At 47.6% G+C, this 16,786-nt stretch overlaps 1 protein-coding gene across 1 annotated transcript in view; it reads left to right on the top strand.

Moving 5' to 3' along the window:
• LOC119449790 (teneurin-m-like) overlaps positions 1-16,786 on the top strand; it is a 67,294-nt gene that overhangs the window by 37,208 nt on the left and 13,300 nt on the right. Inside the window, 14 exon segments of the mRNA XM_049665442.1 lie at positions 648-865; positions 1,650-1,742; positions 4,890-5,170; positions 6,053-6,167; positions 6,690-6,794; positions 9,561-9,755; positions 10,407-10,616; positions 11,610-11,795; positions 12,962-13,108; positions 13,697-13,904; positions 14,279-14,305; positions 14,964-15,083; positions 15,679-15,955; positions 16,311-16,578. Coding sequence (XP_049521399.1) covers positions 648-865; positions 1,650-1,742; positions 4,890-5,170; positions 6,053-6,167; positions 6,690-6,794; positions 9,561-9,755; positions 10,407-10,616; positions 11,610-11,795; positions 12,962-13,108; positions 13,697-13,904; positions 14,279-14,305; positions 14,964-15,083; positions 15,679-15,955; positions 16,311-16,578 — 2,450 coding nt within the window.

Raw genomic sequence — 16,786 nt, 5'->3', positions numbered from 1 at the left:
AATATAGTCATAAGCATAATGCCCGCTTGGACTTTAAAATATCACCCTTCTGCTTATATGCGCATTACAGTAGCTAGAGAGGTGCGTGCGCCCAGATGCGATTTAACTTGTGTTTTGTCGGCGAACGCTGGTTCGCATTTTAACATATCCGATGCGCGCGGTCTTTTCATATTATAGTAATTTTACTCTCTTCTGCTGAAACTTGCAGAACCAAATATGGTTGAGTTTCCGCTTGGAAAGAAGGTTAGCTAACTCTGGTTGAAAGTTTCGTGCGGATTTTGAAATGCTTTGCGTCAATACATCGCTGCGCTAGGGTGAAACGTTACAAGGGCTTTGATAGAATCAAAAGCATGTAATCTGGTGTACCGAGAAAATGGCAACCTCCGTCTGGTTATTGCTGACATCGCGTCGCAAGATGGCGTTTAGGTTTTCTCAAAGAAACGTAACCTTTACGGAAATGCAAACCGTCGGTATTAGGTGTGTTGAATCAAGCTATGTCTGTTTCGTTGTTTCATTTAATTCGTTATATCGAGGTTCGACGGCTGCCGGAAGCTGAAAGCACGCGTAGCTAGAGTTGTGCGTATCCACTGCAGTCGACGTTGTCTGTTGCCGCTTGCGAATGTGGTGTGTGTGTTGTCACTACGCAGGCTAGGCTACGGCGGCGCGGCGACCGGAGGTGCGGCGGTGGGAGCCGGCATGCCCCTCCGCAACCACGTGCGCCACCCTCTGGGCCCGGGTCACCACTTCCCGCATTCTCGGATGCACCTGCGCAAGACGCTCTCGTCGCGATGTTCCTGGAAGTGTGCCGCCATCGCCGCTTTCGTCCTCTCTCTGGCTCTGGTCATCGCTCTCGTCTATTTCATAGGTAGGTCGAACGAGATAGATAGATAGATAGATAGATAGATAGATAGATAGATAGATAGATAGATAGATAGATAGATAGATAGATAGATAGATAGATAGATATAGATAGATAGATAGATAGATAGATAGATAGATAGATAGATAGATAGATAGATAGATATAGATAGATAGATAGATATAGATAGATAGATATATAGATAGATAGATAGATAGATAGATAGATAGATAGATAGATAGATAGATAGATAGATAGATAGATAGATAGATAGATAGATAGATAGATAGATAGATATAGATAGATAGATAGATAGATAGATAGATATAGATAGATAGATAGATATAGATAGATAGATAGATAGATAGATAGATAGATAGATAGATATAGATAGATAGATAGATATAGATAGATAGATAGATAGATAGATAGATAGATATAGATAGATATAGATAGATATAGATAGATATAGATAGATAGATAGATAGATAGATAGATAGATAGATAGATAGATAGATAGATAGATAGATAGATAGATAGATAGATTGTCGCCTCACGCGATTGGCCTATAGATTGACCTAGGCCGCGATATCGGCGCGGCCTGGACAATCGCGTGAGGTGACACCGAACGTCGGCTTTTCTAAAGCGTACAAGATAGCGGTCATGGGGACAACATTTTACGCTCGAAAGTGTCTATGAAAACGTTACTCTTAGGCACTCAAGCTGCAGCTTACATTTTTCTGCCGTCGCTTAATAACAACGTATTCCTCTATTCTTCTCTATTTTCCAGCAGTCCCTTTTCTCAGCTGGCAGGGCGGTCAGCACCGGTGTCCCGTCGTCATCGACGACGCGGAAGCGTCCGCTGGCGGAGAAAGCTACAAAAGTACGTACAATCGTGGCCCGAACGCCGACTTCAATCCCGACAGTGCCAGACCGCGCCGCCGAAGGGCGGCTTTAGAGCATCCTGCCCCCTCTCCTCCTGCGCCGACTGACATGCCCACTAACATCATCGAAGGGAGCGGCGAAGAGCCGCCACATTTTTGGCACCCTCACGAATCCGAGTCCAGCGCGCAGCAGCGAAACCGCGGCAGTCGCAGTCCCGCGTACGAGTCCGAGTTCCACGCCGACACGGTAATCGTGATTCCCGATGATCCTCCCGCGACTCGCGTGAGCCGAATGCGCTGCGTCTGTAAGCGTTCGTTCGACGAGCGCACGGAGCCACCTCATTCCACCCCGCTTCCGTGGCAGGACAACTCGCAGGCGTCCAGATCTCCCCCGGTCAAGAGGTCGGGGGCCGTAGAGGCTAGCACTGATCTTCCGCCTCCTCTGCCGCGTCCCATGGCCTTGTTTGGTTCTCCCGATCACAACGCAACCAGCAATGAGATCCCCATGTCGGTGCCCGATAACGATAAGAACGACGGTGGTCCCGAACCCGACGTCTCTAGCTTGGACGAACTCACGGGTCTCGAAAAGAACGTGGTCGAACACGAGCGCGACGGGTTACCGGCATCTCAACAGGGCGCGGACAGCGGTGGTCGCGGTGGTGTCTCCCTGCCTCCTCTTCTTCCTCCGCCCCCTCCCCCTCCTTCGTCTGTATCCTCGGATAGCGGCGAAGAGGCTTCGAACGAACAGGGACTCTCTGGTGCGGACGCTTCTGAGTTTTTAACCGTTGGTAAAGGTAGAACCGGACGGCTCACTTCCGATGCCGTTCGGTCGCACTGACGGTTACGTGGACACTACTACTAACCTGAACTCGATTGAGCATGATGCCAGCACCGAGACGGACGTAGACCCTCGGCTCGTTGCCGACAAGGAAGCCGGAGGCTCCGGGCATTCGAAAGCTGTCCCTACCACTGCCGCCTGGTCCACCGAGTGGCCTCCCGATCTGGGTAAGTGGAGGCTTTCGCATGCCGGGGCGAGCGAGTGGCCCGCAAGCAAGGCTTCTTCGGCTGCTCGGGCCTACACATTCTGTGAGAGGGCGAAAGCGTTCTACGGCCGGACGCCCAATGTTTGGAGTCATGTCCGAATGCGAACGAATCAGAGAGAAACAGAAACGCTTCGCCTTTCTGCCTGGCTCTGCTCAACGAGTTCTTCGCGATTTCCGCTTCCGTCCCTGTCGGCACCCTGCGTCTCTTCCGCCTCCAGCAGCATTGGTCTAACCCCGTCATGCTTCTTGTCTGCTTCTCGGGTACACGTTTGTCTCACCGTCCTGTCTTCGTCCGCTTTTCCGGAGCAGCGCTTGCTTTTGTAAAGCGCTTGCGCGTCGCTACCGTGTGTACCGTACGTACTAATCGCTTCTCCTTCTCTCACAACTGTCGGCTGGTAGCTTTCGCTTCGTTAAACTAGCGTGCAATGTGCTTTTACTTATACGTCTTGCTTACACGCAGTGTGTGTTTCTTGTGATTCATGTTTTTTTTTTTAATTTCTCTTTCTTGGAATTTCGTTTATTGCAGTCGGCTTTCTCATTATTGCTACTATATATATTTTACACTTACGCGTTATTTACTTAGCCAAAGTCATCGTGCTGTAATCCGTAAGAGTGTCACCTTCACGGACATCTTCAATGTTGTGATCAGTATATAGCCTGCACTACTCGCAAATGTCTTTCGGCGTATCTGTTTCTGAGCTCTGTATGAAAGTTTTAGCAAGTGATGCCTAAAGTTTTGCTAAAATTTATAAGCAGTAAAACAAGCCGTGATTGGTCATGTCAGAGCTTGGAGTACATGAGCAAATTTTATGGTGAGAACGAAAAATGTAGGTTAACTTAAAACTTATCGCAAACACGAGTTCCACCTCTCTAGCATCGTTACAGTCGTTACAGTGAGTTTAAGAAGCCAAATCTTTCACGAGGCATGGAAACGCTAGAAATTTGGATGAATATTCTAAATGAACCGCAAATCATTGTTCCATCTTTTTTTGGTTGGGGGAGGCCATGGAAAATAGAAACATGTCTAATTCATGGTTGACGATTTCGCATTTTAGCAAGCAGTAATTACAAACAATGCACTGCAGTTCCTAACCAAAAGCAGAAGCTCTGCGTTATTCGAAATTCTCTAGCAGCAAAATGAGAATTTAAATGCTTCGCTGACTGATCTTCGTGTTCCAGTTGAGCAATATGAAATGTTAAGATAGAGATAGAGATGTATGACATTTGGATAAATTTCTGTACGATTCTTGCTTCCAACATACCAGCGTGTTTCTCGCTGTTAATACCGTAATAACCGCCTATGTCGACACCGAATTTCAATTCCGTGGCCACTCCAGTGGTTTATTGGCGCTGATACTGAGCCCAGAACGTAATGCGCTAGTGCTGGACGTGACTATATCTGCACTTGTGGGCACATGAACAATTGCGTTGCATCGCTTAGCTGCTCGTAACTTACCACAGCACGTATATCCCCGTTCGCCGGTAACCATAAGCGGTGTAACTAAGGATGCTCGTTCCGCGCGCTAAGTTGACAAAACTTTATTTCTTCCGTCAGTCACGTTCGTAACAGCTTGTCTTAGTGTAAAAAAACTTCTGTTACAAGGTGCGGCAGTAGCCAAAAAGTGCGGGGATTCGGCTACTGAAAGGCAGCACACTATTACAAGCGATATGAAAGGGTAGAAATGGAAAAAGTAAAGGGCTGTGGACGTATTATAACCAGGCATAAGTAAAGTAAAAATAGGTGCAGTATCTGTCTAAACTTTTGAAGCGAGAAGGTCTGCCACCGGGCACGATTGCAAGGCTCCTGTATGTAACACATGTAACACATCTTGGGCTTCGAAGCTCGAAGGAGTGAGAATCAATGGTTCTCTGGTTCTCCTACTTTCGCGCTGCGAAATTTGGTAGCCCAGTGCGCGCTCCGATAAATCGGCCCAGACACGTGTACAGTGGCTTCGAAGCTTTTGACAAGGAATGCACGTACACCGTACACGAAAAGCGAACAATGGTTATGTCGTGCCCTAAGAAAGAAAGGTGCGAGAATGTGTGTTTTCTAACGACATATATACTGCGGCTGCCTGACTTGTTTTTGCGCTCGTCCGACAGGCCCCTCTGTCCTGCCTCCCAAGACGTTACCGCCGAGCAGCGGCGAGTCGTTCGCCGACATGTCTGTGGGCAGACGCCACAGCAAAGTGGTCGCCTCGTACGGCCACTGGAACGTGCAGTTCCATCAACAGGAGCCCGGACTAGTCAAGTTCAATTACACGCTGCCCACGGGCGCCAGTGTGGGCATCTACGGCCGCCGCAACAGCGTGCCCACGCACACCCGGTACGACTTCGCGGAAATACTCTCGGCGAGGGACAGGCGACACCGCAAGGCGGCCAAGGTGCGTACCCTTCCAAACTGGACCTTGAATTGCAATCGAATTTTATTTGCGGCGACGTCAACGTCGGAAGTGCTGCGGAAGACAAGGCAAAATGTCGTTAAGGACAGCTTGACGGGACCTGGCTGCTATAACCTAATGTAACCTAAACTAACGGGTCGCATAGCGAATCTTGCCACGGAACGCGTCATGTTGACCGATTACAGACCATGTGGTGGGCTTCTATGAGATGCGACCAGAGTAGTGATATTTTGGCACAGCAAGAAGTTCTACGTTACACGAAAAAAAGGTGGCACACACTCATGTTTCTGTGTCCTCTTTGTCTCGTAGTATCTACGAGTGCGCTGAAAGCAACAATAAATTACGCGCTAGCCCGATCCTGCGTATTATCCGATGTAGTTTGATTTTCAGTCGCACGTGGTATAAGCGTTACCAGACTGGCCATCATCGACCGCCTGCCATTTGAAATTGATGTTTTCTTCTGAAAATTCGCCGCTTTTTGCGTGTTGTTGTGGATGAAATGGCATCGGCGCGGCATACTCTGAACTTGGCTTCAGGTATTCGGATATATGATTGAAGGGTCGCTTACGCGTTATGTGTTGTTTGCGGGCACCCTAAAAGAACACACGTGTCAGACATACGCCAGAAGCTTTTGAATTATATCATGGCAGAGCGAACTCCAATGATTAAAGCTGCCAAGGTAAAGAGCAGAACCGTGTACTTTTTTTATGCTATATAGTTTGCGAGGAATCTTTATATCACGTAACCGTAAAAGATGCATTAATTCTCAAAACTATTACCTGTTGCCGTGGTTTGTACGATAACTACACATCCACTAGTATTCACACTTTCGTTCTGTTTTGTTTCCTTCACCCGTCTCAACAGCAGGAGAGCTTCAGCATGGAATTCATACACTTCCTGGATCATGGTCGCTGGTACATTTCAGTCTACAATGATGGAGACCAGCAGCAAGAAATCTCTTTCGTCAGCGTGGCCACTGGTACGTCGACCGCGAGCCTTTCGTTAGTCCTGCGACGGAGTCACTCACATTGATGTTTCATACTTCAGTGGTCCCAACAGTAAATCACTTGACACAAGAAGCGCTTGATCGAATGATCTTATTCGAGGAAATTAGAGCAGATGTTCAGTGTTAGAGAATCTTGTACTACAATGTCTCTCGCAAGTGTCTAATTTCATCCGTTTGGTAGGAGTCAACAGTAAGCCTTCTGATAAGCGAGCAGCCCGGCCAATGCGCGTGGGTAATCGGCCCGCTTGTTCTTTATTATTAAGCATTGAAACGTGAAACCGCAGGTGCTTTGCTCTATGCTAATTTGCATGCAATGATCTTGTTTAATAAACAGATAGGAGCAAAACCCGCCGTAACAATAGGCCAGATTTGAACGGTCACGCCTGAAGCTGCATGTGAACTAAAAAGCAAATTTGTCACCGCATTATAGTCGGGATCGGTGTACTTCTCAGGCTGAAATCCGCATCAACTGTCGTTTAATGCCCCGCCTTCCAGATGTATCGAGCCTTCCTTGCCCTTACGACTGTCATGGACACGGAACCTGCAACATGGGGAAGTGCGACTGTGACCAGGACTATGCGGGCGAATCTTGCGCCTACCGTAAGTGCTTGCTATTTGGAAGCGCGTCTTTTGAGCTCCATATATACGACATTTTTGTCCCTGCCTGTAGACCGCCACGTTCTTTGATAGGGGCTTATCTAGAATTTTGATTTGGGTAACGAATCAGCGAGACCAACGAGCACCAGGTTTAACAGGGTAGTGTTAAGTACTCCGCCCTCTGGTTAACCTCCCTTCCTTTCTATGCATTCTCTCTCTCTTTTTCTCTCTCTCTCTCTCTCTTGCTTTGGGCATTTTGCGAAAGATTGAAAACTGGATTCTAAGTTTCCATTTCTTATTCCTAAATTGTATTCGTGTAGACGTTGCTGTTTTTTTGCCAGCTCTCATAGGTCAAACGTGCGTATGCAGTTAAACCTGCCTATAACGAATTCCTGGATATAACGAAGTTTTTGCATTCCCCGCCGTGACTCCATAGAAGAAAATGTATTTGAGACCTCTACGTAACGAAGTGGCAGCGGGAGATCCCCTCAAATTAACGAATTTTCCCCGCTGACAACCTAGAGATTCCGCCCCAAATTTTGTCATTTTTGCGCGAGCAGCAACCGGAAAGCACCTTCTCCGCCGCGACGGAATGCGAAGCGGCGGCGTCGCGCTTGTCGCGCTCGAATTCATGGCGACTGCGAGGCGAGAGCGAGCGCACGTGTGCGTACGTGTGAGCGTGCGCGAGGCGGGCCTGCATCCCTCGACCCGGCGATCTTGCCGCCGCGGGGGTGACCTTTTCCCCTCCCTTCATTCAAACCTGATCTCGCCGCTTGTTGCAGCTGGCCCAGCCCGCCAAGCCGGCACTCTCCTTTCCCTGTTGATGTTGCCGAAGGAAAAAGAAAACGTTTTTTTTTTTTTTTTTTTTTTGCGCGCTGGCAGCGTCACTCTTTGGTTACTGCACAAGTCTCTGCGCTTCACTTCACTAATCTGACACTAGGTGACACTATACAACGCTACGACGCCATCTTGTCTCTCGCTCTTCGTTACCGACGCCTAGCGCTTGTGCGAAACGACACGCGTCCACTCATTCAGTACCTGGTGTAACATTCCAAGGAGGAGTGCTTTTACGAAGAAACGCAAGGTGTTGACCTTGTCTACAGTTCGCTTTGAAGATAAGCCCGCGCGGGCACATACTTTTTCCAAATCGCAGATCGGTTTCAAGATACGGCGGCCGCCGCCGAAGTAAACGCCTCCCTTTCTCGCCTCCACCGCCGTGCCTAGCGCGGAAGCGCGCTGCCGCCCCCCCCCCCCCCCCCCTCCTCCCTCGCGCTCGCGAGATTGAGTCGGCTGATCCCCGCAAGCTTTCACTCGCACACACAGCGTACGGCGACGATGTTGCAGTGTTTGGACTTTACACGGAACCTCAAAGCGACGTCCACAGTGACGGCACAAATGCGCTTCGCAATAAAATGTGCTTCTGCGCGGTTACTACTCCGACGGCGACAGCGAATTCGCGCCCCTTACCGGCAACTTCTCCGCGTTCCCGGGAACTCATCTCGAAGGCCATGCTTTTGTGCGCGGCAATCGGCAACAGCTGTAGGAGCGGCAAATACGTCATGTTGGCCATGTTGTAAGCTCACTATCGCTGACGACTGTCGTCCGGGCGTCGCAACTCGAGAATCGAACGTCTGCGCACATGAGATTTAGCCGATTTGGGTCTGTGCGTGTAAACAAGAAAAATAGCACGCACTAACCTTTTGCTTGGCAATGTGCGACTACGGCTTAAGCGGTCAGCCAATACATGGGGTTTAATGGGGGCTGGGTGGGAGAATCTTCGCGACTACGTTTAAAGCGCAATTACGCATTAAGCGGGTACGTGTTAACGAGGTTTGACTGTACTATCCTTACTTCGTATAGCTTCGCAATCGATGCTTCGCCTTTCGGGCGAAACTGGGACTTTTTTTTCATCGCAACTTTAGTGTATTGGGAGTAAATCTTGAGCAATAGTACATACGGTAAGCGTTCCTTTTTCGAATTTTCGTGCCGAACCTGCATATAACGAAATCCTCTTTATAACGAAGTTTTTAGGGAATTTGTCAATTTCGTTATATCCAGGTTTAACTGTACCATAAAGTTCAACAGCAAAGACTGGTTAGTTGAAGCGGTGAGATTAGGAAAATTGAGGGTACGGTGTGGGTTAGGTTGGCGCAGGACAGGAGCAAATGGAAGTACGCTGGAAAATAGTGGCGCCTTTGTCTTGCAGTGGACTTATACACTGGCAATGGTCACGATGATGTCAATATGGTGATAATAGCAGAGAAGTGCTTCTTTAAATTTTCTGGCGATGAAAAGAGTGTCTGAATTAAAATTTTCTTCCGGCGCGTACATAAAATCAAATTTTCATTTCCCAAGAACCACTAGACCTAGGAAGACTGCTCGACTTGTTTTATGAGTCGTTCATCAAATCATTGTGAAGCCTTAACCTGCCGTGGTTTCTTAGTGGCTTTGGGGTTGTGCTGCCAAGCACGAGGTCGGGGATCAAATCCCCACCTGAGCGGCCGCAATTCGATGGGGGCGAAATGCAATAACGCCTGTGTACTGTGCATTGGGTGCATGTTAAGGAACGCCAGGTGGTCGAAATTAATCGGGAGTCTCCCACTATGGCGTGCCTCATAATTGGATCGTGGTTTTGGCACGCGAAACACCAGATTTTAAATAATTAGAATCTTAATGTGAAGGCTTACATTTTCTAATATCGTTGCTTCGAGCAATGAAAACCTGCACTATCCATGACGCTTCAAGCGAAACGTTTATTGCTTCCTGCAGGCGTGTGCCCGGTGCTGTGCAGCGGGAGGGGTCAGTACACCAACGGCGAATGTGTCTGCCAGCCGGGCTGGAAAGGTCGTGAGTGCCAGCTGCGTGAAGACGAGTGTGAGGTGGCCGACTGCTCGGGTCACGGGGACTGCCTGGACGGTGTGTGCCGATGCTTTCCCGGTTACAAGGGCGTCCATTGCGAGGAAGGTAGGTGCACTGCATTTGCTTCCATTCCCGCCACCTGTATGCGCGATGCGGATCGCGTGCATAGCATTTGTTACTGCACCAGCATAGCGGTCGGGTGACTACAGACGACTGGATCAGTGCGTACTGTTTCCTAGACTAACTGTTCTCACGCAGTGGCCCGCGGACAGTCAGCGGTCCTCGAGGGACGCGTAGAGATGTCCGCTGCGGGCAGCTCTTTATAGTCGCGTCATTGACAAACTTCGTCTATCAATCCAATCAAGGAAATGTGTCTAGAGAAGCGTTTGCGGCCAGCTTGCCTGCGTGTAACTGTGTTATCCACGCCGACACAGATCAAACTTCGGACTTGTGGTGTGATCAATAAAAACTAAAGCTAGCACTCTCTTTCTGCGGGCAGCATCAGCAGCTCTGTTACTTGTCGATCGCAATTTTCTCAGGCTGATGCGTACAATGGTCCCAGCACGTCTGCTTCTCTAATCATTGTTCATTAAGAAAAAAATAGGAAGTTCTCCGGTGAGTCCTTGAATAAACTGCAGATGGATAAGAGCGTTACTGGCCGATGTCATAGAAACACTAGCCCAGGCCACGGTATTTTGGATCTTAGTCCTTTGCGAGGCGATGCGCGTCGCTCAGTATGTCACGTGACCACCGCAGTGGACTGTCTGGACCCCGAGTGCTCTGGCCACGGTGTGTGCGTGAGCGGCATGTGCCTGTGCCGCAAGGGATGGAAGAGCAACGACTGCAGCGAGCCGGACAGCGACGCACTACGCTGCCTGCCCGACTGCTCGGGACACGGGCAGTTCGACTTGGATCTTCAGCGGTGCGCCTGCGACGACCAATGGACTGGGCCAGATTGCTCCCAAGGTCAGTTGCATGTCGTTTTCGGAGTCCTGCTGTTGGCTTGGGGTATCTGCCAAGGCGGGTTTGAGCTAGAGGCTGCGTTCTGAGGCCGTAACGAACACTGAGGTCAAGACCGCGATGGACCACTGGGCGTACATGATGTAATACTAGCTTCCAGGGGAATCGCGAATCGAATCACGAAAGGCGGCTTGTCTTGTGGTGTGTACCATACCTCGAAGTCACTCAGTCATCGTAGGTAAGGGGTGACAATGTGATACTGCATATATTCAGAGTGGCTTTAAAGGACTGTCCCGCGCAGTCCCTGTTCTGCGTAACTTTCAATTGTATTATGGCGGAATACAGGTAGTGAAAGTGTTGTTGACGGTATCCCCAATGTAAGTTGTTCACAGTAGGAGTTCCGGTACACTGCTACTTGTGAGTTGTCCGCTATATGAAGAAAGTCATCAGATTTCGGCGGAACCGTGTTCAGGTTAACACAACAGAGGTTAACTTAATATAAGTTAACACGGAAGCACTCGATCATCCATTTCTCGGCCGTCGGCTTACGAAAACCAGTAAGGTGACCGAGTTCTACGCTAAAGAATCTGTACAGCAATTCAGACAGCAATTAAATGCATCCGCATGTTCTGTATCTGTGCTTGCATATCAGATATTAACAGGAAATATAAGAATATAGGTATACACATTTTAACAGCAAATATTTGACGTGTGCCCCGAATTGACCCTGCACACGTCATGCAGCGGCAGGTGACGCATATTTTAGATGTCATTGCGTAGCAACCAGGCTGTAATTAAAAGCTGCCGCTAAGGAGCTTCGTTTGTTCCGCAAACTTTTAGCAGCAGTTACAACGTGTATATTACATTTCTACTTGTTATACTGAGTACTGCAGACGAGAATAAGTTATACTGAGATCTTGCTCACGGGGGGCTACCTAGTGACACCGGGTGTGCCAGTTAAGGGCCTCTGACGGGAGCTGGCGATGCGCCATCTTTCAGAGAAATGCGACCTCGACTGCGGCCCGCATGGGAGATGCCAGGGGGGCGAGTGCATCTGCATCGACGGCTGGACCGGACTGAAGTGCAACGAGAAGCTCTGCGACATCCGCTGCGTGGAACACGGCCAGTGCAAGAACGGCACATGCCTCTGCATACAAGGCTGGAACGGTCGGCACTGCACGCTCGGTGAGCGCACCATTTTCTTCGTTATCTGAATTGAATTCTTCGTTATTCAGTTACCCGAGAGCAGACGTATACGAATTGCGAACAGCGCCGGATGTATGACTCCCCCAAGGCTGAAACATGAGCATCTGTAGGCAGTAACATGTCCTCAAATAATTAACTTGACTAATCAGTAGACAGTCTATAGACTTTTAGACATTTGCACCTCTTAATAGAGTTGTCCTTTTCACAGTGCGAGGTCGATAGACTGTCTAAAGCAAGAATTGTTTGCAGGCCTGCTTTTTTTTTTAATCCATAAGTGATTCGTCGTCATCCGAAAGGGTTTCTACAATACATCTGTGCACGTTAGTCGACAAAAAGTGTAAGGCCATAATTCGATAAGCTGTCTGCAGGCGTCTTATAAACTTCAAAGAAAAAAGCATCTATAGACTTGCCTAAATAATTTTCTTATGATGTCAGGCAACATGATCGAACTAGCAGGGTTTTCCTTGCCGCTCACGCAATTCGGTACATCGCATCGTAGTACTGCGTAAATGTCTTGCTCTGTTCAATTTTATCAGCTTCCCTCTCCCTGAGAACATCTCCGAATTTTACACGCTGCATTTCGGGCTTAGCTGAAACTGCTTTCCCGTCAAGCCTATAGCCTTTAAAGCTATAATCTCAGCGCTCTGCCGTAAACCGTAGCAAAAGGCTGTGTGCTTTATTATAACACAGACTTTGCACTCGTTTATGTCTTTGCATACTTCCTGCCACCGCAGTGCAGCGGCTATGTCGTTCTCAAGCTAATCGCCAGGTCGCGGGTGGCAAGATTTCAGAGGACGTTAAATAACCTCAGATATTCGAGTTTAATCTGGACCTATCCATTATGACGTCCCTTATAACCTAGATGTCGCTTCGTTTAAAGTACCGTTTTTATTCTCGAAATCTCAAATACTACAACGTTCGTTATCAACGCGTCTCTTCTCTAGCCTTCGTGCCTGCGGTTAATTAATGCTCTTCTTGTATCTTTGACATGTAAAATTTAAATATTTGGAAACGTAAGATGCAATGGCATTTGTTATTAACGTGCCTGCCACTACATACTATTTCTGTTCGATATTGTTTTCTTACATAATTAACGCTCACTTCAGTAACACCCGCCTATTTTTCTTTCTATCTGCTGCTTGCAGAGGGCTGTCCTCATAGCTGCAACAGTCATGGAGACTGCATCATGTCTGACGGAGACTGGCGATGCAAGTGCCACAACGGCTGGGATGGTCCAGACTGCAACGTTCCAATGGAGAAAACATGCGACGACCGCATTGACAATGACAATGGTCAGTAGTCCTGCTGCCCTATTTACCTTACCGATAGCGGAACTTCGTGCACGCAGCTTGTTTTTCTTTATTGATTTATATTGTTATTATATTATTTTATTTTATTTTTTGCGTGTAAGGAACAGCGTAATAGCCGAGAGAACTACCGAGCCATATTTCCTCGGCAATTACATTGGTCATGGTGCCGTCCGTAGTGAAATCCAGGGGCGGTATTCTATAAGTGTACGCCTAGTGGACATGTCCATTTTCTCTGCTGCTGAAGTGCTGATTGGCTGGGCGTAGGTACGCGTCAGAAGGAGACAGGCACTCCCAGCCAATCGGCACTTCAGCAGCAGAGAAAATGGACATGTGCACTAGTTGGACATTTACAAAATACCTGTGCGGGACGACACGCCCTCGCGTGTTTCCTTTCGTGTTTCTGATATTGCAAGTTGAAACTGAGTTATTGGTATGTTCTTATGACCGTGATTAAGGTGTTAATGTAAAGTTCACGTTTAGTTTCCAGGGGCACCCTTTTTCTTTCGATGTTTTGTGTCAAACTGTCGAACAAGTTGCCTGCAAGTTCTTCGAATTCTGCTTTATCTGCAGACGGCCTTACCGACTGCGCCGACAGTGAGTGCTGCTCACACAAGGCCTGCACGAAGAACCCCCTCTGCTTTGCGTCGTCCGACCCGCTGGATATATTGCTGCGGAAACAGCCGCCGGCAGTGACGGCTTCTTTCTTTCAAAGGATGCAGTTCCTCATTGAAGAAGACTCGGTGCAGAGTTACGCCAAAAAGGACGCTTTCAATGACAGGTAAACTAACCAAGTCGCCTCACACGCCGGCCTCGTGTTTCATGTTTTCACAATTACAGTCTTTCGTAAGCAAGGTTTGTACATGTGTGTCCAGCTAGCATGCCTTCTTTTAGCTGCAAGAACTTCAGCTAGCTAACAGCTCGCTGCCAGCTTTTGTAACAACTGTGAGCAAATGCTATATAACCTGCGCAATGTTGTCATGCTTCAGTGCTGCGCTAATGCAATGCCTTTAGCCCTCGTGTTATTTACTTTCAGGCGCAGTGCATGCAAAAATGTGCAAGCTTGCTCTCGCTAACTTGTGCGCCAGCGTGCATGCTTCTCTTTTCCTCTGCATCAATTAACCAAACTCTTCGTTTCTTTACCTGCTGCTTCAGTCTGATACGGAATCATTTCAATGCAAGGTAGGTTCGTGTTTCACTCTCTCTCTCTTTCGCTTTATGCATGATAGATGTGTCTTTGTGACTAATTGTTGGCAGTCGTGTTTTGCTTTAACACAAAATTTAATAGATCCTTTTCATGGGCTATTTACGAATGTAACACGTTTGCTTACTTACCTGTCTTTATGCAAATTCCTGTCTTCGACATGCTTTTGTTGTACGTGTACTACCAGCTAGAAAAGTTTAGACAAGCACTGCGGGAGAAATTTACCGCTAGTATCGAGTAATGCGCTTAAGTTGAAGGGCAGTTTGGATAGTACCACAACTTCTCCGATGCTCAAGTCAATTTTCAGCTCAACGAAAAAGCCCTCAGAGAAACTTTTTGAAGGCATCTCTAGTCTCGGAACTTTCAGGGCCGATAATACAACATCTCTTAATATGCATGCGTGCTTCTATTTCCAATGTCTTGCATGTACGTGCTGTTATCGTTCTGTGGTAAACCTACCTTGCAAGTCTGTTCTGTAAATGTCAATTTCTAAATTTGTGTGCTTGTTGCTTCATGCCAGTATAAATGCCGTGACGTCTTGCATTGATGGACACTGTAATACTCGCAGTATGTTATTCTAGTTCTTTGAGCTGTTAATGCCTGTCATCATTAAATCGGTTGCATTTTTAATTTCAGCCGGGCCTCAGTTGTCAGAGGTCAAGTTGTAAGTTCCTCAGGAAGTCCACTAAAAGGAATCAGAGTTGGGACTGCCGGAGATGGCTTATTTGGCTTCACTGTTACAAGAGACTCTGGGTGGTATGTATTTCTTTGCTGCGATTGGCATTCACCGCTGTGATCAAACTTATTCTGCTGCCAGATTATCTGGGCAAAAATTGTGGGTGATGGAAACGTAGTAGCAGTGAACTTATGTCACACTGCATGAAACAAGATGTGAGCATTCGAAAAAAAGGAAGTCATGATAGAGGTGGTATTTGGCTTACGTGATGGCAAGTTAAGCGTCACTAAAACTTAATTTTGATTTTCTGGTGTGACACCGAGTTGACGTGGTGTATTGGAGGAAACTTTTACCCTTCAATTCGAAAGCTTTTGAGTGAACAAACATTTGCTCAAACGCGAGGCATTCTTTCTGCAGGGTAGTACAGTCTGTTAGATTAATTATATTACTGTTTTGTTTGAATTCCTCATAAACAGCAATACATATTGCGCATTCCTGCGCATTGTTACCTATAAAATATTGAGTAATACTGGAAGTGACGTGGCACACACATATGAATTATGATCAGTTTACCTGCAGCTGTTTAGCGGGGACGCTACTGCCAGATATCATTATTTCCAGAAGGCCTCTACCGACCGCTCTCGTTTAAGGATATCGCTTCTTTCCTCATTTCAGGTTTGATTTGATGGTCAATGGTGGTGGAGCAGTGACGTTGCAGTTTCGACGGGACCCGTTCGATCTTCACGAGCGGACTGTAATGGTGCCTTGGAACGAAATCGTTGTCATGAACAAGGTGATCATGAGCCTCAGCCAGAACAAGGCGCTGGAGAACAGAGGCCTCGCCTGTACCGACCATGACTATGACACCATGAGGCCCGTCGTACTGGCCACCTGGAAGCATGGTTTCCAAGGTGGATGCCCGGAAAGAAGCGCCGTCCTAGCCGAATCGCAGGTACGCTTAAAGATCTCCCCTGGCTACTAGAATCCTTACACACTCATTGGATAGCTGTCTAACGAAATTGATGGGCTGATGCTGTGACGTAATATAGACATTGAGATCGTTGAGATACGCAGGCATGAATATTGGAGGCGCACCAGCGCAATTTACCTATTATGTCGGTTCCTAGCGTACCAGTTAAACATCAGCTCTTGGTAAAAGAAAGCTATTCGCTATTATGGAAGATCGGAAGTGTGTACAAATTGCCGATGCAACTTGATTCACCGTTCTTCTGTAGCATCTCTTTCTCGGAGAGGTTGACCGCCCATTGACATTGTCGTTGTGCCTTTTGTTGCTCTGATTCTCCCAGGTTGTGCAAGAAAGCATTGCTATACCTGGGACCGCCCTGCACCTCGTCTACCACAGCAGCAGGGCTGGAGGCTATCTGTCCACCATACAACTACAACTGACTCCCGAAACCATTCCGTTGACTCTGAGGCTGATCCACCTCAAGATATCGATAGAGGGCATCCTTTTTGAGAAGAAGTTTGAAGCTGACCCAGGAATCAAGTTTACTTATGCCTGGAACCGCAGGAACGTCTACAGGCAGAAAGTTTATGGAGTTGCTGTTGCAACAGGTAAGTACACGCTGCGTTTATTCGTATGGACAGTGCGACTGCTATAAATAACAAAATAGTACATTTGCATAGTATTTATGGTGTATATTTTCATTGCCTAAATATCTTAACTCTTGTGAGTGTTACCAGACATCTAGTAGGTCAACACATTTTTTGCTGAACTAAGACATGCAGTGCTATATCTACGTGAACGCCCAATATATGCCAG

Source organism: Dermacentor silvarum, chromosome 4 (assembly GCF_013339745.2).
Source record: "Dermacentor silvarum isolate Dsil-2018 chromosome 4, BIME_Dsil_1.4, whole genome shotgun sequence".
NCBI lineage: Eukaryota > Metazoa > Arthropoda > Arachnida > Ixodida > Ixodidae > Dermacentor > Dermacentor silvarum.
Note: the sequence above shows the minus strand (reverse complement) of the source record. Positions and strands in the feature narration are given on the sequence as shown.